The 20,314-nt window shown below is 59.5% G+C and overlaps 1 protein-coding gene across 11 annotated transcripts in view; it reads right to left on the bottom strand.

Moving 5' to 3' along the window:
- The window catches only part of SUMF1 (sulfatase modifying factor 1), a 156,890-nt gene extending 137,131 nt beyond the window's left edge, over positions 1 to 19,759 (bottom strand). For 3 of the 11 annotated variants that reach the window (XM_036333361.1, XM_036333360.1, XM_036333356.1), the window contains exons 1-9: positions 19,477 to 19,758; positions 17,872 to 18,045; positions 14,512 to 14,586; positions 12,479 to 12,561; positions 11,114 to 11,221; positions 10,434 to 10,556; positions 9,156 to 9,270; positions 8,082 to 8,195; positions 7,298 to 7,357 (exon numbers count right to left, since the gene is read on the bottom strand). In XM_036333361.1, the coding sequence (XP_036189254.1) occupies positions 7,298 to 7,357; positions 8,082 to 8,195; positions 9,156 to 9,270; positions 10,434 to 10,556; positions 11,114 to 11,221; positions 12,479 to 12,561; positions 14,512 to 14,586; positions 17,872 to 18,045; positions 19,477 to 19,722 (1,098 nt within the window). In that variant the 5' untranslated portion in view covers positions 19,723 to 19,758. Of the gene's footprint in view, positions 1 to 3,215; positions 4,271 to 7,297; positions 7,358 to 8,081; positions 8,196 to 9,155; positions 9,271 to 10,433; positions 10,557 to 11,113; positions 11,222 to 12,478; positions 12,562 to 14,511; positions 14,587 to 17,871; positions 18,046 to 18,989; positions 19,261 to 19,476 lie in introns of those variants that run through there. The other 8 variants (XM_036333357.1, XM_036333363.1, XM_036333362.1 and 5 more) reach the window with 8 other exon arrangements.
- Between the last annotated feature and the right edge of the window lie 555 nt (positions 19,760 to 20,314).

The following is a 20,314-nucleotide window of genomic DNA, read 5'->3' on the forward strand; positions in this document are numbered from 1 at the left end:
CGGGCCTCCACGGACCTTCACAAAGCCTTTCTGCCTGTCTGTCTCTTCAGGTGTCTCTGGGGCGCTCACTCCTGCAACCTGTCTGCACAGAGGGCCCCGGAGCCTCCCAGGTTCGTGAAAACGGCGGCCACACACACCAGCGGCAGGGCCCGTCCCGATTCCCAGTCCAGCTCCGCTCCATCCCGGCTGAGGGAGCCCAGGCCTGGCTCTGACTGTGAAACGGGAAGGAGGTGCTGGGCTGGCTCCTGGTGGGCACTGGCTGGGTGGCAGGGACGGCTCTACCTTCTGCAGGAACAGGAACTGGCCAGCAGAGGGCGACCGCCCCAGCCGCCTCCCCAGGCAGGCACTGGGCTGGGGGAAACCACACCTGGTTCCCCTGGAGCAGGGTCAGTGGGGGGCTGAGGATGGCTCTGGGCAGGTGGGCACCCAGATGCCCTGGGAGGACTGTGCCGCCTGCCACTCTGCAGACGGGCCCTCTGGTGGCCGCACTGCGCAGGCCGAGCCCTCCAGGAGCTGGACGTCAGCACAGACTCAGTGCTCACAGCTTTGGGGAGGGGGTGGGGGATGCCCACCTGGTGTCCGCACCCCCCTGTCTAAAGGGTCAACCCACCTGCCACTTCAAAACAGCAACCCCGAGGGCCCCTCCTCACAAGCACGAAGCTCAGGTGACCCTCTTATCGGTGCCACCTGACCAGGACGCTGCTCTCTCCTCCCTGGTCCTTGGCGTTTCGCGCCCCCCCTCCCACTCCCAACCTCCACCCCCCCCAGTCGGAGCTGCTCAGGTTTCCCCACAAGGAGGGGCCAAGGGACCTGTTGGGAACGTTGCTGGTTGCTGATCCGTCTTCCATTTCCTCCGCAGGAAAACAGGGAGTTTGCCAGGCGTGGCCCAGGCCCAGGCCCAGGCAGCGCAGCCCCCCGACCTGGCAGAGGACAGTTCTCCCCGCTGCCCATCCCTGGACGGTCAGGCCCTGCACAGGCCGGGTCAGGCAGGAGCCTCCGCCTGGCGGTCATGGTCTGGCTGAATCTCAAAACTAATGCGACTCAGGTTCTAATGGCCTCACCGGGAGAGTGAGCGCAAGGAAGGTGCCGGCCCGCTGCCCGCTCGGCGGCCTCCCGGGTTAATCATTCCCGTGGGATTGGGTCATAAGCATGTGAAGCGGCAAAGGCCACCTTCCCTCAGCGCACAGGGCTCGCAAAATGCTTCCCCGGGGCAGGAACTGGGGTTAGAAGCGGGGACCCACTAGAACCCCTGACAAAACAAGCCGCAGACCCCGCCCTCCCATCTTAAAAGCTGCTTGATGAAGAAGTCTGCAGCCAACCAGCTTCTCACTTCTGGTGCCAGGGGTCTCCGTGAAAGGCAAATGCCTTTAAGACTTACATCTGGCCCTGGCTGGTGGCTCAATGGTTAGTGCTGGCCTGTGTACTGAAGGGTCAAGGTTGTATTCCTGGTCAAGGGTTGTGGGCTTGCTCCCCCACCCTGGGCTGGGTGCATAGGGGAAGCAACCAACCAATGTGTCTCACATTTTTCTCTCTCCCTCCCTCCCTCCCTCCCTTCCTCTCTCCAAAAAAGGCCAATGGAGCCCAGCTGGCGTGGGTCAGTGGGTGAGCACTGACCTATGAACCAGGAATTCCCAGTTTGATTCCCAGTCAGGGCACATTCTCAGGTTGCGGGCTTGGTCCCTAGTGGGGGTGTGCAGGAGGCAGCCAATCAATGATTCTCTTTTATCATTGATGCTTCTATTTCTCTCCCTTCCTTTCTGAAATCAATAAAAATATATTTAAAAATAAAAAATAAAATCAATGGAAAAAATATTCTCAGGTGAGAACTGACAACAAAAAGACTTGCATCGGGAGAAGGAAGGGCCAGGGCGTGAGGCTGGCCAGGCCCCCGGGCTGGTTGCTGGCTATGATGCTGTGCGAAATGTGAGTGAGCTACAGGCTTACTAGGATGGTCTGCTTTTCCTTCCTGCTCCAGCTCCCAGGTTCCTTCAAGTCTGAGTGTCTGCCCAGCCCTGTGTGTCCCTATGTCCTGTTGTTTACGTGCAACCTGCAGAAGGCGGGGTTTTCTGGAATGTCCATGTGACATCAAAGCTGAGGTTTTCGCACTGCGTCTTGTCTGCTCATCGTCATGCGCAGGCCCCGCGGTGCGTGGGGTCGGCGGTCTGCAGCCGGTGCACTCTGTAGGCAGGAGCCTGGACACGTGGTTCTTCGGTGAAGGGCTTGCTAGGATCTTGTCTTAAATGCTTTCTAACATGCTGCTGCAGCTAAAAATGCGATTCTAAAGACTATGCCAAAACACCCCCCAAAATATTTATGCTATAGAGACAGGAGAGGGACCCAAAATAGACGCAGTAGAAATATAACCAGGCAAAAACATAAGCAGGTGGGACGGAGCCCGTCAGAACTGTACTTGGCAAGTGGAGGCTTGCAGAATAACCACCTTACTGCCCGCATTAGTTTTCAATTAAGCAAATGCTGTGTTTGTTTTGCTTGGAAGGAATCATCATTTGGTGAAAGTTTGTCGGGAAACATTGTACCCACAGACTGACAGCTCAGTAAATGTGGCCCAGCAGCTGGCAGCGGGTGTAGGAGGCTGGACACAAAGGAGAGATCGTGCCCGGGCTGGTGTGGTGCAGTGGTTGAGCATCGACCCATGAACCAGGTCGTCACGGTTCGATTCCCAGTCAGGGCACAGGCCTGGGTTTCGGGCTCCATCCCAGGTGTGGGGTGTGCAGGAGGCAGCTGATCCATGATTCTCTCTCATCCTTGATGTTTCTCTCTCTCTCCCTCTCCCTTCCTCTCTGACATCAATAAAAGTACATTAAAAAAAAAAAAGTAGCGACGCAGTGTTGGCTGAGCCTCCCGACTTTCTGAACCACCCAAAGGAAGAGGAGCCGCTCCTCTCCAATGCCGGGTAGGACGCCTGCGGGTCTTTGTGGGATCGGGTGGTCCTGACGAGGGGCCCTGTGTGGCGGCGTCGCTACAAGCGTGAAGGTGCCCAGGGCCACCAGCCCAGGCAGCCCCGGATGTGCCTCCCTCCTGGGTCCCGGGGGCCCCGGCGGGACCGCCCTGCTCTGAGGAGTAACAATCCCCACGGCGGCCCACACGCCAGTCGTGGCGTAGCTGAGAGACGGGGAAGTTTCCTCGAAAACAAACCCATCCCAACCCGTCATTTCTTTACAAGAAAACACGAGGGAACAGAAAGGAGCCGTGAGCATGAAGGCGGACTCGGCAGACAGTTTATTCCACGTGGCGCGAGTTCAGGCATCGACCCCACAGCCAGAGGGCCTGCTTCCCTTACACACTCGGGGCCCGGAACGCAGCCCCCACTCTCGCGCCGCCGCTCCTGCGCCTGAGTTCAGCAGGCTTCTTCGTTTGGCACACACCCACACCCACACCCACAGAAGGCTTTGGGGAGGGGGGCTGGGGCTGTGACTGCCCCCCTGAACCAAAGGCACTTAACGTTAAAGATAAAGCTCAGGAGAGTCACCCACGGACTTCCCGTGTGTTCAGAAAGCTGACCTTAAGCCCACGGTCACAGCGCATGGGAGTCATCGTAACAGCGTGAACGACACCCTTGTCCTTAAAAAACAAAGTGCAAGTGACTGTAAGACTCGGGGCCACGCCCACCTTCCCCAGAAGAACCCGAAGAGACTGACTGTACATGATTAGAATTACGCAAGGTCACCCGTGGGGAACAGCTGAGAAATGCCCTGCCATAGACGCCCCTGTGCAATCACTACACACTCTGACATGTAGAACCGGGAGCCGCAGAGGCCCCAGCTCCCCCTCCCTGGCCGACGGTCACCGTGGACCTGGGGTCTAACCCCAGACAGCGCCTGGGAGAGCACAGCCCCCCGAAGCCTCGCTCCGGGCTCCCTCCACCCCCTCCTCTTTAAAAGTCCCCCAAAGGGAAACATGGCAATGGTCCCGATCGCAGCACGACGGTCACGTGCTGGTGCAGGTCAGTGATTTGGTCTCACAAGTGGTTCCTTTGGCAGATGGCGGGTCCGCCCCGCCCCGGGTGTCTGTACACGGGTGGCCCGTCCTGCCCAGGGAGGCTGAGCGTGGGTGGGACACGCCTTCTCCTGGGCTGGGGCGGCTCTGCTTGGGCTCAGCTGGTGATGGGCAGGCGGTCGGCGGCGCAGCGGAATCCCAGGTTGGAGGCGGAGCTGTCGGGGGTGTTCTGGCTTCGGGCCGCACAGCGGTACCTGTAGCAATAGGACTGCAGGGAGGAGAGAGGGGAGCACAGGGACCTGTAGCTGTAGGACTGCAGGAGAGAGTTTGAGCAACAAGATGTCGGCGTGAGCGCCACTCAAAACAGTAAAACATCAATTGACAAGCAATGGTTACCATCTCAGACTGGCGGGCAGCCACTACACACCGTGTCTTTATGTGACATTTAACGACCCAGGGCAGTGTCGTGACCGAGTGTTAAACGAACATCAGGACACAGCACTGCGTGTGGTGGGATCTCACCCGAGGAACAACGAAGGCGAGAAAAGGCCTGGGGCTCCCACGCCCACAGTGACCTCAGCCCCCTTGGGCGGGAGCCTGTTTCCCAGGCTGAGCCGTGTGGACGAGCTCAGAGGGCAAGCTTTGCCGGAAACAGTGACAGAGTCAAGGGTCTGGGCGTGTGCGAACGGGACCAGAGGTGGGAAAACCCCGATGTGCTCTGAAGACAGGAACGTGCGGTCTGGCCGTAAAGCACGTCTCAGCCCGGGACGGTCAGGCGGGGCCCGTCACAGCCGGCGGGCAGGACGGCAGGTGCGGGAGCTCTGGGCACCGGGTGTGGGTAGGATGGATGTCGGGCAGGGCGGGTGCAGGAGCTCCGGTACCGGGTGTGGGTAGGATGGGTGGCGGGCAGGGCGGGTGCAGGAGCTCCAGTACCGGGTGTGGGTAGGATGGGTGGCGGGCAGGACAGAGGGTGCGGGAGCTCTGGGCACCGGGTGTGGGTAGGGTGGGACGCCCAGCTCGGAGGCTGAGACCTGAGACGGTGGAGACGGCGATGTCCAGGGCAGGAGGTTTACCGCCACTGTGTTTGGAGCCCGGGACACAGAATAACTCCACGTGGGGAAGAAACAAATAAAAGTCACCAAAAAACTGGGTAGAACAGGGATCAGTCATTTTCTTCAGGAAGCAGAATGATGTTATTTGCACTTTTATGTTGATTATTTGCTTTCTAATTTTAATGCAATGAAAATGTCTTGTTTGTATAACAAACAAGCTTAAAATTAGGGACAAACATAAGGGCTGGTCCTTTCTTAGGTCACCGCAGCCCCAATAACTTCGCTGAAATCAATAAAAACATATTTTAAAAAAAGAAAAAGAAAACCTCCCATGAGCTAAACGAATGCGCAGACGGAGCCCTGTCCGAGTCCCTGCGATGAGCTGGGGTCGGGCCCTGCAGGAGACACGGCGCTAAGCGCACTCGCTCAGGAAACACGCGCGCAGAGCGTTTCGCTCCGAGGAGCGGGAACGGGGAGGAAACGGCCTGGTTTCGAATGTCCTCGCTGCTCTTCTCCCCCAGGTCTACTTTCAGCGCAGAAATGGTTATTAATGTGAGCGCTCTGCGTGGCTGGAATATGGGTCATTTTACTAATTAAGAACAGGGAGAGGGAGTGGAGGGACCGTGCTCGCCGTCTCCTCGGAGGGGCTGACTCCTGTGTGAGACTGAGCTCCGTGTCCTGCTAAGAGTGGCCCAGGCTCGGGAACAACCCACTGAAGACCAGGACCTGCTCCCTTTGGGCCCTGAAGCCAAGCGGGCGGCAGCGTGGCTTCGGCGAGAGGAGGACTCTCAGGGCTAAAGGAAGCTTCAGGGTAACTGTGGGTCACTGTACAGAAAACCATCACAGGAAACCACAGCAGCCAGGTCTAGGGCTCCCCGCGTCGCTCTGGCCACGGACAGTAGCGCCTGCGTGAGAGCCTGGTGTCGGGCGGGCGGAGGGCTGCCTCCACGCTGGGGCCGGGGCCCAGCAGAAGGTCCCACGGGATGAATCTACCACGTTCATCATGACGGGCTCTGGACCACTCCCTCTGGGAACTGTCCTGAGAACGTCACGCAACTAACTCACTTCACCCTCCGAGCACCAGGGGTCGGTGTTACGAGAGTCTGACTTGCACACCTGAAGGGAAACTGAGGCACAGGGATGCTGAGTGCGCCCAGGCCCCTGGCTGGGAAGGGGTGGTGGCAGGTGACAGCCTTTTCCATCCACCCAGGGCTCCTCTGGATGCCAGGTGCCTGTTCTCTCTGTGCCCCCTTCTCCGATGGCAGCTGGGAGTCATCAGCAGCGCTCACTGAGCCACGCACACAGCCCGGCCCTGGCCAAGGCCGGCCCGGCTCAGCAAGGTGCCCTCATTCACAATGAACCACACGACTCCTTCCTTTTCCCGGCTCCCACCTGTGCTAAGACGTTTCCAGGGCTCTGCCTTACCAGCCAGGGATTCGGTAGTGGGACCCGCTTTCAGAGGAAGGGGAAACGACCTAATGAGGCGACGGCTCTCCTGTGTGGGACGTGAGGGGACAGCGAGGATGATGGGTTGGCAGCAGCAGCTCTTACTGAGTCGTGACCGTGAGCGAGGCCCTGAACCACGTGCTCACACGTGCGGGTCCATTCATTCCTCGTGAGGACCTTACAGTAGGCGCAATTATGACGCGCATTTTACAAATGTTTAAAGTGAGGCTTAGAAAGGCTAGGTCCCAAGGGCACAGACGAGCAAGGAGCAGTTAGAGGACTTCAACCCAGACCTGATTCCAGAGTCCACTTTGACATCGATGTCAAAAGTCCTTAAAATGGTTACTCAGAACACCCTGGTCCTCCGCCGGACCGAGCACCAGCTCCGACCGGAGTCTCAGCCCACGGCAGCCCCGCCCTGAGGCCCACTCAGCTCCGAGCCCACTCCACACCCAGAGCACCGGGTGCTCCCACGGTCCACCCGCCCACCTCTGACCTCGTCTCCACCGAGAACGCAGGCAGCGCACACGTCCCGACTCAACCGGGGCGTGCTCAGGCTCTCCCACTGGAAGAGGACACCCCCCACCCCCCGGTTCACGGGCCACAGGCCTCTCAAAGGTCCAGATGCCACACAGGGGACCTGGCTGACAGCAGGCCGTTCACAGCCTCTGCTGCCGGTGCCACGTCTCCCCGCGCCCGAGCCCAAGCCGGAGGGGATTAGGACTTTGCTCTGGCTTCCATGGGGTCGGGTCTGCATTAGCAGGAGCAGGGGCACGTCAGGGGCTGAGCTTACAATGGGTGTGTGCACCCGCCACCAGACACCCCACAGGGCTCGGACTCACCTTATGGCACATGTAGGAGCCGCCTTTCTTCACCCGGTCCTTCCCGGAGGGGGGGCCCTTCTGTGGAGGGAGGAGAGCTCCTGAGTCCAGAGCGCAGCTCCTCTCGCCTCGGACGGAGTCCGTTCAGTCCCACCAGCTCCCTCGGGGTGACCTACACCCCACGTGCACTTCCTCCAGGGCCTTGCGCCTGCACCCCTGTACCCCCCAAGCCCCCTCCAATTCCCATCTGCTCTAAGGCCCAGCCCCACCTCTCAACCCACAGCACTTGTCGCCTTGATGACCGGGACACTGCAGCGGCGCCCGGTGGCACCCTGACATCACCCCGTGACCCTGCTCCCCCTGATCTGCAGTCACCCGCACCCTCACTGGCCTGCTCCACCAGCTGCCGGCCTCTCTGAATTAGGTCTTCACATCCTACTGTGGGACTCTAATAAACCCTTTGCTGACTGAAGGAAGGAATTTGCTTTTTATTTTATTTATTTATTTATCTATGTATTTTTTTAATATATTTTTATTGATTTCAGAGAGGAAGGGAGAGAGAGAGATAGAAACATCAATGATAAGAGCGAATCATTGACTGGCTGCCACCCGGGCAAGTGCCCTAACCTTGACCTCCTGGTTTCTAGATCGACGCTCCCGGGCATACATACTGCCAGGTGAGATCAGAGATGGACTGAGCATCCCCCTGGGGAAGCCCCGGACTAACGCGAGAGCACCAGAACTTCCCCCCCTCCCCCCAAACTACGGAAGCGAGCCCCGCTCGGGGCCTGCGGGCTGTACTCACTGGGTTGAGCGCCTCCTCGGCAGAATGGCGCACGGCCCACCAGTCCGCCGTCCACTCCCACGCGTTCCCCACGATGTTGTACAAGCCGTAGCCGTTGGGAGGAAAGGCATCGACCTAAAGAGACACAACGGAAACCGCGGTCACGCTCCTCACCTCGCTCAGAAACCTGTGTGTTGCCCTGGCTGGTGTGGCTCAGTGGATAGAGCGTCGGCCTGCGGACCGAAGGGTCCTAGGTTCGATTCCGATCAAGGGGGCACATGCCTGGGTTGCAGGCTACATCCCCAGTGGGGGGCGTGTAGGAGGCAGCTGATCAATGATTCTCTCTCATCATTGATGTTTCCATCTCTCCCTCTCCCTTCCTCTCTAAAATCTATTAAAAAAAAAACACAACAAAACAAAAAAACAAAGAAACCTCTGCACAGAAACACACCAGGAGCTGTAACTTCAAAGTCTGGACACTAATTTCCCCCCAGCAGTCCCAACACCATGTGGCCAGCGCACAAATGAAAATACAAGTAAGTAGGAGCCACTTTCCGGCGTGGCTCTCCAGGGGAATTCCGAAGCCTAAGGGGAGTCTGCACACGTCACACGGAGGGAAGCCAGCACAGCTATTCGTCATGAGAGACCAGCACTGGCCAGAAGTCGGGTCTGTATCTGACGGGGAGCGGAACCCACGCTGGATCCAATGTGAGCTGTCCTCAGCCGAGCTGTGCTGGCCACAGTGTCTCAGCACTGAGTCCCCGCGCCAGCTCTGTCCCCGCAGCCAGCGCCACTGACCCCGTCCTCAGCGTAGAGAGCAGAATGGGCGGATGCACCACATGCTAACAGGGCCCCAGGGCAGAATTCCCCTTTGAATTTTCCCCCTTATACTCCTCTTTCACAGTTTCTACAGCAACTATCCCGGAATCGGAAAGGAAACCGTGTTAGAAACACACTGCCTGGTCGATCACTAGCGTTCGCTGTGTGCACAGCGGCTGGACATGGGGCAGCGCGTGGGGCAGAGGAGCGAGGCAGTCACCCACCCCTCGTCTCAGTCCCCGGGGCTGCCGCCTCATCCGCAGCCTCGCTACTCACGGGCGCAGTGCCGCGGAAGCCGTCCTCGCCGGTGTTGGTCACAGGGAACTCGCCCTGCCAGAGGTTGGCGTAGTGCTGGCCCCGCGGCTGCAGTTTGTTGCCCCAGGGGAAGAGTCTGCGGGAGAGACGCAGGTGTCAGCCAGCCCACAGCCGTCAGCCCGGCCCACGGGTGTCAGCCAGCCCACAGGCATCAGCCCGGCCCACGGGTGTCAGCCTGGCCCACGGGTGTCAGCCCGGCCCACAGGCCTCAGCCCGGCCCCCGGCATCAGGTGCCGCACAGGCCTCAGCCCGGCCCCGGGCATCAGGTGCCGCACAGGCCTCAGCCCGGCCCCGGGCATCAGGTGCCACACAGGCCTCAGCCCGGCCCGGGCATCAGGTGCCACACAGGCCTCAGCCCGGCCCGGGCATCAGGTGCCACACAGGCCTCAGCCCGGCCCCGGGCACGGGATTCTGCACTGAAGTCGCCAGCAGGGATGCAGTGGAAGGGAACACCGCTCGTGTGCTCTGAGTGAGCTATGTGATCTTAAATCCTAAATGTGTAAAAATAAGCAAAGCGTCTACTCAGGGATTTGTAGCTCCCACATGGCTAGTTCGCATCCAGGTCCCACCCGTCTCCCTGGGTGCTCCCTGGAAGCAGTCGCCGGACTAAGGGGACTGGCGGAAGCTGGGAGGCGAGCGGGCTGGGCCCACAGGGCAGCGCCTGCACGTTTTAGAGCAGTGGTTCTCAACCTGTGGGTCGCGACCCCTTTGGGGGTCAAACGACCTTTTCACAGGGGTCGCCTAAGACCATCAGAAAACACATATATAATTACATATTGTTTTTGTGATTACTCACTACGCTTTAATTATGTTCAATCTGTAACAATGAAATTGGGGGTCACCACAACATGAGGGACTGTGTTAAAGGGCCGCGGCATGAGGAAGGTTGGGAACCACTGTTTTAGAGGCTTCGCTGCTCTAGGAGCTTTTTCCACAGCGAGTTTCCCGGCTCTCGGCTCCTGCAGCAGAGAAAGGCGCTGCTTCCAGAGGAGCCTGAGTCAGAAAACGCTGGCGGCCGTGGCCACGAGCCCTGGGAGGCCTGTGCCACGCCAGCCTGGCCTGCAGACGCCATGGATGCAGGAGCCGCCCGCCCCACACCTGCTGACCACTGGTCACGTCGCAGTAACCAGGGCACAAGGCAAGCCCAGGATGGAAGCCTGGGTGTAGAGCGACTCTCTCACCAGAACCAGGCCCAGATCTGGAAGAAGCCGGCACCTGTCTGGGCAAGACGGGCCATACCTGTCGTGCAGGCCCCCGCGGCAGCTGTACTCCCACTCGGCCTCCGTGGGCAGGCGCTTCCCGGCCCACGTGCAGTAGGCGACCGCGTCGTTCCAGGAGACGTGCAGGACCGGGTGGTCCGGCCTGGAGACAGTGAGCGAGGAGGGAGTGAACTGCAGGGCACAGACCAGCTCAGCAAAGCCCAGGCCCCTCCGCCCTCGACACTGACGCCATCCTGGTCCCCAAGCAAGCCCCCCCCCCCCCACGGGGTTCTGACTCCCCAGCTCCCAAAGGGTGACAATTCCTCTTAGAAGCACACTCAGACCCATCATTTCTTCACTGTGCAGGCTCGCCCAGGCCCCACGGAGCCTCACTTGGATGGTGGGTGTGGAGAGCCTCCCAGCCCGCCTCTAAGGAAGAGGTGCTCCCACTGCAGGGTGCTGTCAGCCCCTTGGGGGTTCCCACAGCTGCCGGAGCCAGCTCAGACCCACCAAGGGCTAACCAGGGCAGTGGCATGAGGCCCAGCCATTCCGGCCACCGCAGCAATCCTGTGGGCAGCAATTCTGTGGGTCTGTGTACCCCGAGCCCCTGCGGGATTGGCCGGGACTCCGTGGGCCCACATAGTCTTAGCTCCTTCCCCCCCACCCCCCCACAACAAGGCCTATCCTGGGCCCCGTGTCCAGGCCCCCAGCCTGCCGCACCTGCTCTCCCTGTGTCTGCTGAAGAGCAGCAGCTGGCTGCCCCAGCCCCACTCTGGAGTCCAAGTCGTTATATTTTCTAAGGGTGCAGAGGGTCGAAGGGAAGGAAGTCTGAGAAGACAGGGACAGACATTTCCTGGGTGCTGTTTCGAGTGGCCTGCGCACTCCTAGTCAATTCCTGTACCTCCCTAACTCCCTGCAGGAACGTACCCTGACCCCATTCTTCAACAAATGCTTGCTGAGTGCCCATTAGTGCCAGTCACTGCCCATGGAACTGGTAAGAGATGCACTTTTCAGGGCTCAGTGACTGAGAGTCAACCTAGGAACCAGGAGGTCACAAAGTGATTCCCGGTCAGGGCACATGCCCGGGTTGCAGGCTCGATCCCCAGTGTGGGGCGTGAAGAAGGCAGCCGATCAATAATTCTCTCTCATCATTGATGCTTCTACCTCTCTCTCCCTCTGAAATCAATAAAAAGATATTTTTTTTAAAAAAAAGAGATGCCCTCTTCTCAGAGGATGGATTCTGGGTAAAACGCATGCCCCGTGGGTTTCCTTCTCCCTCAGCTTTCTTCTACCGTTAAGTTCAAGACAGATGCTGACTGGGAGCTCAAAGGGCAGTCACCCTGAAGGACCCAGTCCCGCGTGACTGCCCCTCCCAGCTTGTCCCGGTGGAGGCTGCCACGCCGGGCTCCGAAGGCCTCCTGCCACTTGCCCAGGGGCTGCGCCCCATGCGGAGCTCCATGTGTGCTGGCCCCGGCAATGAGGGCAATCACCAGGAATGTGGTCAAACCAGGGCTGGGAGTCCCCCTGGAAGTGGGCCAGGAGAGCAGTGTCCTTGGGCCCCGAGCTGCCGCCCTGACCCAGACCTGCTCCCCTGGGCTGCGTGCTGCTCTATTTCTGCTGAGATAATTACTTCCTCGCCCCCGAGACGTGCTGGCCCCGCTTCGGCGGAGTTTCAGTCAGCTGGTCGCTCCAAAGTGTGTCAGCCCCGGATGGGGGGACAGGAGCCCCGAGCCAAGGCCTGAGCGTGCACAGGGGCCACCTGGCCGGACATGCTTCTCCGCAGACAGTGTCCACAGCCCCTCGGAGAGGAGCGGCGGCCAGGCAGCAAGGTAAACCTGCCAGGAGGCAGGCGACTGGCCCGTCAAAGGGGTGCCTTCAGACATGACGCGCGAGGGAGGAAGGCGGCCCCTTAAGAGCCTCCTGTGAGAGGTGCAGTGTCTGGGGCCTCAGGGGAACATGCTATTTCCTGCCGCTTCGTCCCAACCTCCAGTCCGAGCGCCCGCCCTCCCCCGCAGATAGGCACCGCACTGTCCTCGCAGCAGCGGGGATCTGCCTGGGACGTCGCCGGAGAGAACAGCCCCTCACCTGTGCAGGACAGTCGAGTCGGGCCCCTCTGGGTGTCGCCAGCTGGCGCCTTTCACAGGTAACCACCAGGGAGCAGCCGCCACCTCAAAGCAACCAGAGGAGCCAGGTTAGCAGCGAGGCCGCAGGAAATGGCTCAGCACGCGCTCAAACGCGCCCACGGTCTCCATCCAAACGAACGCCTTTCCCAGGACGTGGGAAATAAAGACTTGGGCGTGAATAAATCTCTCACAAAGAGGAGCCGTTCATACCGTACAGCACGGCGGGGCGAGCACTGCCCCCCGCGGCCCCCAGGAGATGTTGTCATGACGCACCTGTTCCTGAGGTGGCCATGGCTTCCAGCGCCCCCACCTGCTGACCTCTCCTGGACAAACCCCAAGTTTACAGCCTCTGAGTGGGGCTCCTTCTGTAGGGGAGACTCGGCCTGGCCCGTGGCGGTCCTAGTGGTGCCACCTCCACTCCCCCTGGCGCTGAGGCTGCCTCCTCCGCTCCGGGCCTCGGCGGCCTCTTTGGAAGGGGAGGTGTGGCCTGGTGAAAAGTCCCGTCCAGCTAAATGGTGGCTGGTGCGTTAGTTTTCTTAGAGCCGCTGACCCCCGGGCACGCCTCCTGCTCCTGGGTGGACCTCATCTCTCCACAGAGGTCCGCAAGGCCATCGCCGAGGCCCGTAGGGGCGATGTCAGGCCGATGTTATTTCTTCACCCAAGTCAGACCTCAGAGGGCCCGGGACTCGAAAGGGCACCCGAGGACACTTGAACGGGGTTCAGATCTGCGCCTCTGGGACCCGCCAGGCCCGTTATCCTGTCCCATCGGGCCCTCGCCTCCAGGGCTATCGCGCTTCCTGCTTCCTGGGCAGACGCCACACACCGACTCCCAGGTCAGGCGACACCTGCTCTTTTCAAAGGCAGACACACGACACGGCCGTGGGACATGCTCCCTTCTTATCTCATCCAATCAGCCAGCCGGGCCTCCCGAGCAGCTCGCTGTGACCCCGACTCACCCCACGCCCAGGCGTACTCTCCCACCTGGACGGGTCACGCCAGGTCAGAGCCGGCAGCTTCCAACACCAAGTGCTCCGACAGAGGATCCCCGGCGCCTTCCTTCCTGACAAGGACTCACTCATGGCGTGAGTGCCACAGCGCCCTGTCCCAGGCAGATCTGGCGAAGGACGGGCACTTGGACAAACACCCACATCATGTAGGGAGATAAACTCAGGAGAGGCAGGCACGGGAGCCATCAGAACCAGCAGGTGGAGGAACCCAAGTCCAGCATGCAAGACAGAGGGCATTTCGGGTGGATGTCCCAGGGCAAGCCAAGCTGACCACACACGGCGAAGGTCTGGTCTGAGCTGGGGACAGGCAGGCCCTGCCAGGTGCTTGGCCTCAGGTGATCCCAACGCATCCCATCCCGCCTGCAAGGCCCCCTCCTCCAGGGCCTCCTCCTCCCCCAGGTCCTCCCTGACCAGCCCCCCACTCGCTTCCCGGCACCCTGTCCTCGCCGCCCCCTCCGCAGCGCCTGCCTGCGGTGTCCCTGCTGAGACTGCCTCAGCTGTCACTGCGGGCGCCACGGATGCCGGACGCTCTTACTCTTCTGAATCTTTTCAAACAGATGATGCATGTGCTATCAGTTTTGTTCCTAACATATTTGATATGAAATATTCATAAATCAGGTAAAAGAAATACAGTAAACTGGGTTCCGGGTCCATGTTGCTGCTTCCCTGGACTTCGAGACTGAGGCCAGGGAGGGACTTCTGTGCCAGTTCTCAGGACAGCACGGCCCTGGCAGACCGTGGGCATCTCTAAACCAGACGCATTTCAGCCAGAGAGCAAACCTTCAACCCGAGGCAGCCACGCTCACGTCCATCCCCATAGACGGCAAAGCACAGGCCCGAGACGGCAGACACAAGCAGGCACGAAGCCAGGCTGGGCCTGTGCGCCGGGTGCAGGGCAGTGCCACTCACCGCCCAGGACGGCCACCGGTGCTGGACAGCCGGGGCCACGCCGGTGCTGCTGACACGCGAGCGCCGGTCAGGTACTTACCGCCTGCTGGATGCCGGCCTTCACCTGCTCGCTCAGCAGGCCTTCGAAGACGAAGGAGTCGCCGAACTTCTCAGCCTGCGGGGAAAGGGACAGGACCCGGGCGGGCTGTCATCATGCGTGCCGCCCGTGCCATTTCTCGGGTCCAGTACACTGAGGTCTCGCCTGACTTCCCAGGGAAACAGAAATGGCCTGCAGCACCCAGCTTCCTACCCGCGGGTGACTCACTCAGACACCGTCCCCTCAGGCTCTGCGGCTGACACAAGTGCCGCCGGGGAAACAGGCTTTGGGAAGGTAACTGCTCCTGTGACAGAAAGCCAACCCCAAGTTTTCAGATAGTTTATGACACACTAGCCCAGTGGTCAGCAAACTGCGGCTCTTTGGCCCCTTGAGTGTGGCCACGAAGTTTCAATCACACTGTACGTGCGTGCCTGCACGTGGTATTTTATGGAAGAGCCACACTCAAGGGGCCGCAGTTTGCCGCCCACTGCACCAGCCCCTTTTCATGTGGGATTTCACCACCGAGCCCTGTCCTTGTTCTTCCCAGATCCAGCCAAGAGCATGAAAGTGCAGTGTGCCGGTGCCCTGACACGTTCTAAGCCACGAAGGTGTCCACTGTGCTGACAAGGGCCAAGCACCGATGGACTCCGTATCTGACGATGTGCAGTTAACACACTGTCTGGGTCCCCATCTACCTGCTCACTCTGTGCATGTGACCCTCTCTGCAGGCACACACCTGGCCCTGGCTCTCTGTGACGCTACAATCCTGGGTTTCCTCCCCCGTTTCCACTCTTCCTGCTTATCTCCTGAAACACACAGGCTCCTCCTCCAGCCCCCAGACACCGCTGCTCCCCGCCCTGCCTGGCCCACAGCCTCTCGGGCTCCGGCCGCCGAGGAGGCCAGGCGGCTTGTTGCAGAGACTGGCTCTGGAGGTCGGGGTGAGGCCAGGAACCTGCACGTGAGAACAGGTCAGCGGCCGGTTCTCCGTCCAGGAGACCACTCTCTGGGACACAGCACGTTCCGAGGGACAAACTCCCAGTGTCATAGCTTTAGTGAAGGAGAGCACCTAGTGCCTCTCACACCTCCACCCCCGGCCAGTGCTGTCCTCACGAGACACCGTCTGCCACCTGGGTCCCTGTCCCTGCATTTCAGGCCTCACGAGTACCTCCAACTCCTTCTCCTAAAGGAGCTCTTCTCAGCACCTTTTCTCAACCCCCACTCTTCCTCCTGGGTTCTGTGGTCCCAATAAGCCTGCACTCCTAAGCCTTCACCACCCCTTCCAACACCTACCAGTGCCTGTGCACCTAAGCCTTCACCACCCCTACCAACACCTACCAGTGCCATCACTCCTAAGCCTTCACCACCCCTACCAACACCTACCAGTGCCTGTGCACTTAAGCCTTCACCACCCCTACCAACACCTACCAGTACCATCACTCCTAAGCCTTCACCACACCTACCAACACCTACCAGTACCATCACTCCTAAGCCTTCACCACACCTACCAACACCTACCAGTACCATCACTCCTAAGCCTTCACCCAACACCTATCCAACACGCACCAGGCGCCGGCTTTGGACTGAATGATAGAGCTCAAGGTCAGTATTAGAGGCGTGGCCCGCCCTCATCATGCTTACATGGGGGCACAGACAAAAACCAAGCCAAATGGAGAAAATAGTGACAACTTGACTTGACCTTGTAAGGAAAAGAGTAGCGAGAAAGGCTCCTTTCGCAGACTGAGCAGAGGGGCCTCCGAGGGGCCGTGTAAGCCGAGATGACTCACGGATGACAGGCAGCCAGCCACGCACAACAGGGGCAGGCGCGGGGCCAGGAAACTCCGGGAAGGGGGAAACACAGGCCCCTGAGCTGAGAAAGAGGGGCGAGTCATCCAGGAAAAGAAGCAGGAGCAGCCACGAGAGCAGGAGGTGGGCTGGGGGGGGGGGGGAGGAGGGGGGACTATGAAGTGGCTAAACCAGGAGGCAGTGTGTCCAGAACAGTCCTTAACCCTCCTTGCGTCTGGACCCCTGGGCAGAGTGAAGCTGACAGGACCCCTTCTCAGGGTGACATGTTGGATGGATAAAGTAAAATCAGTACGATTACAAAGACTAGTTCTATCAGAATATTCATCACATTTGTGCTACAGTAATATACATGTGGTCTGTATTAATATATTAAATACGATCTCGTGGCAGATCCAATAGTCATCATTTCTAAGGAGGGGATGAAAGCGAACAATGACACGATGTCTGTAACAGCAACAATGAGACACAGTGTCTGGTTTCTGTGGGCGACAGAATCACAGGTCCTGCTATACTGTGGTTGGTCGTCTGCCCGTAACTGAAGGAAACGCAAGATCCCAGGTAGAGGGTGGAAAAGACGCAGGAGTAACTTCCCCATCCGAGTTTCTGGCCGCCCTAAATGCTGCGCCCCCCGTCTTCACGGAGAACCCTGGTCTAAGCTTCTGTCCCTGGGAGTCAGTCGCCTGCTAGCTTCATCGCACTGCTGAGGAACCTGGCCGAGAGCAGCCTTGGGCCACAGGAAGCACGGGGTCTCTGCTTCCACAAACAGGCACAAAGAGACACAAGCGCTCTGCCCATTTTAGGAAACGCCCAAGAAGCACAGCAATGGGAAACCAAACCTGCATGTTGCTTCGCTGTCGGCATTCACTCTCAAGTTATTTTTAATTTTAAAAAAAGACAGGGACTCCACACGCTGAGGGCTAGGGTGGCGTCCTGTGGTGAGAGAGCAGGGAAAACAGGCACCTATTGGACCAGCACCATGGAGACGCTCACAGTAACCCCGCCCTGGACAGCCTCCCTGTCCCTCCTCCCTCTCAGGACACACCTGCTCAGAACCTGGCTTTCTGATCCAGAGACCACAGCAGGAGGCCACCCTGCCTGCCAGGGGGTCGCCTACGAGTCACCAGGCACTGGAATAAACCAGGAAAACGCAAAGCTGCCTTTCAGCACCTGTCTCTTGGGAAATAGGTTTCTGAAACAACCAAACTGCAATTTTCTGAGCGGGAAAAGTGGCCTTACTTGACACGTGGTTTGTTATCCCAAAAGGCCCGGTGGGCAGGGGCCCCGCGGGCAGACCAAAGCACTAACACGTACAGCAGAACAGCAAAGGGCAAAGGCCCTGGGCCACACCAGTCACACTGGCATCCCAGCTCCCACCAACCAGCCTGCGAATCAGGGCAAGTCACCCTCCTAAGCCTCAGTGTGCTACCTAAAAGGTCACCTACCTCTCGGAGTTGCTAGAATTAAGTTAGACACTAGGTATGCAAAGGGCTTAGCACAGTGCCGGGCCCACAGGAAAAGTGGTGGGAGAGCAAGCTGTCCCTCCCCACCCTGACCCGTTACCTCGGTCAGGTAGCCGGTGGCGTTCACGAACCTCTCGAAGTCGGCGTTGCTGACTTCATAGGCGTCCATGTAGAAGGCATCCACGGTGACTCTCCGGGCGGGCGCCTCCCCGTCCTGCTTGATCTGAGGGTCATCCGTGCCCATCGTGAACACGCCGGCGGGGATGGAGACCATCTGCAGGGGGGGAGGGGGGGAAGGCGCCCAGCACACAGTGAGCCCCCGGGATTGAGCAAACCCCACGGGCGGAAATCACTGTCCAATACACCAAGGAAACAGAAGGACCAGTCACAACAAATGCAAGCTCTTTAGAAAAGGGGTTTCTCTGGTCAACACTCTACATGTAAACGTGAGGGCCTGCGGTGGAGGCGGGTCTAGCTACAGCCCCAGCCTGCCAATGACTGGAGCGGAGGGTCATGGAGAGCATTCCACGTCAGCATATGCGGGCTTTTATCCTTCAGCACACTCCAGTTTCTCGTGAATTATTGTTAAAAGCAAATGTAAAAATGCCAGACGAAATGTGTTTAAAAACCCACAGAATGAATGTGGGCCTCCCATGAGAATGGAAATGCCTTAAGTCGCTGGGACAGAAAGTCTAAAGAGCCTAAGGGACCAGGTCTCCTCCCTATGCCCTTGTCCCAATTATTTCCTGATTGCAGCTCCTTGGTTCCCATTATCAACCACCCCGGGTTCCTTCTTTGTGCTTCCACTGACTGTCTTTGCTAGCCTTCAATTCCGTGCCTGTGTGTCCCAACAAACATGGAACTATGTTCAGATATGACATGTGGGTCATAAACGTCCTATTACTTGTCTTCAGAAATCAGGCCTGACCACTCCAGTCCCCTGATCCCAACAACAGAGGTCACCGGTCCTGCCTGGTCTCCCAAACGTCCATCCCTCCAGCCTCCCCCCTCCTTTAACCCCAGATACGGCAGTCGCCTCACCACTGGCCTCCCTGTCTGGCCTCACCCTTCCTCACACTCCTGGCTCCTAAGCCCTCGCCCCTCCACTCACTCATCCATTCCCCACACCCTGAAGCCCGACCGAACTTCCTGAAGGGCCAGGCTCCGTCCCCATGCGGTTTAGACAGCTCTGTTTGTAACAGGAAGATTAGAAGCCACCTAAGTGCTCATCAGCAGAGAACTGGCCCGGAGAGCAGCTGCTGGTGACCAGCCCTTCCCGGCCCACGCGCGGCGGTGCCAGGGCCACCGGGACGGCAGGGCCGGGCCCTCAGGCTTCTGCAAGAGGGACCCACAAGCGGGCGATCAAGTCAGGGACGCGGAGGCCGGGTTCCTTCAGTCAACGAGGGAGGAACCAGCCCTTCAACCCCACCCGTGACTTAAAATTCTGAGTATTCATTAATAAGGCAGGGGAAGGGTCGGGAAACTGGGGGTGGGGAGGATGAGGGGCAGCTGGCCTCCAAGTAAACCCCCGATCGGCGCGCAGCCCCGGCAGCGCGGCGGAGCAGCGAGGACGCCGCTAGGAGCGCGGCCGGGAGGGGCGGCGTGGGTGCGGCGGCCACCTTTCCCCGCCCCCGCCTGCTCCTGCCGGCCCCCGCCCGCCCGCAGAACCGTGGACCCCACACGCCGCCCGGGATCCAGAGCGCACCTTGGCAGGCGCGGGAGGCCGCGGGGCAGCACCCGGGCCCGGCGCGTTCGCCTCCCGGGAGTAGCGGTGCGCGGCCGCCGCGCTGCCGGGGACCCCGGGCCGCTGGGGGGCGCCGCAGCCGCACGAGCCCGTCCCGACCTCCGCGCCCGCCGCCGCCCCGCCCGGCAGCGCGAGCATCGGCAGCAGGACCACCAGCGCGAGCGCGGCGCGGCGCCCACCGGCCGACCCCAGCGCGGGCGCAGCCATGTTGTCCCGGGCGCCACGTGACTTCGTGGGTCACGTGGTCCCGCCCTCCTTAAAGGGGCCGGTCCCGCGGGCTGACGCGCCTTGGACGTGACTTTCCTACTTGCTTGCCACTTCTCTCCAGCTGCCTCGTTTTGGCCGCGCTCCTAGGCCCTGCTGACATCAAAACATGACAAAAACCCACAAAAATCCCCCTGGCCTTCCACAGACTATGCGCCTCATTATTATTTCTTGGTTGAAAAATTGTGATCAAGTTTACTTAGCACTCGCTATGTGCCAGGCACCATGCTAGGCACTTCACTCTTTGAAAGTGCATTTAGTCCTCACAACGACCCTGTACGCAGAGCAATTAAGTGACTTGCCCAAGGTCAAAAATGAGATTTAAACCCGCCGCACTGGGTCTCATAGCTCTCTATGGGGCAGGTACAGCATTTTAGCATTCGATGCTATATCCTCTGTTTCTAGAACAAGGCGAGGTATGTATAAGTGCTCTGTAAATACAGCGGGGCCTAGACTTACGAGTTTAATTCGTTCCGTGACGGAGCCCGTAACTCAAATTACTCTTATGTCAAGTCTTAAAGTGAACGAGTGAGAC

This window comes from Myotis myotis, unplaced genomic scaffold (assembly GCF_014108235.1).
Source record: "Myotis myotis isolate mMyoMyo1 unplaced genomic scaffold, mMyoMyo1.p scaffold_m19_p_13, whole genome shotgun sequence".
Taxonomy (NCBI): domain Eukaryota; kingdom Metazoa; phylum Chordata; class Mammalia; order Chiroptera; family Vespertilionidae; genus Myotis; species Myotis myotis.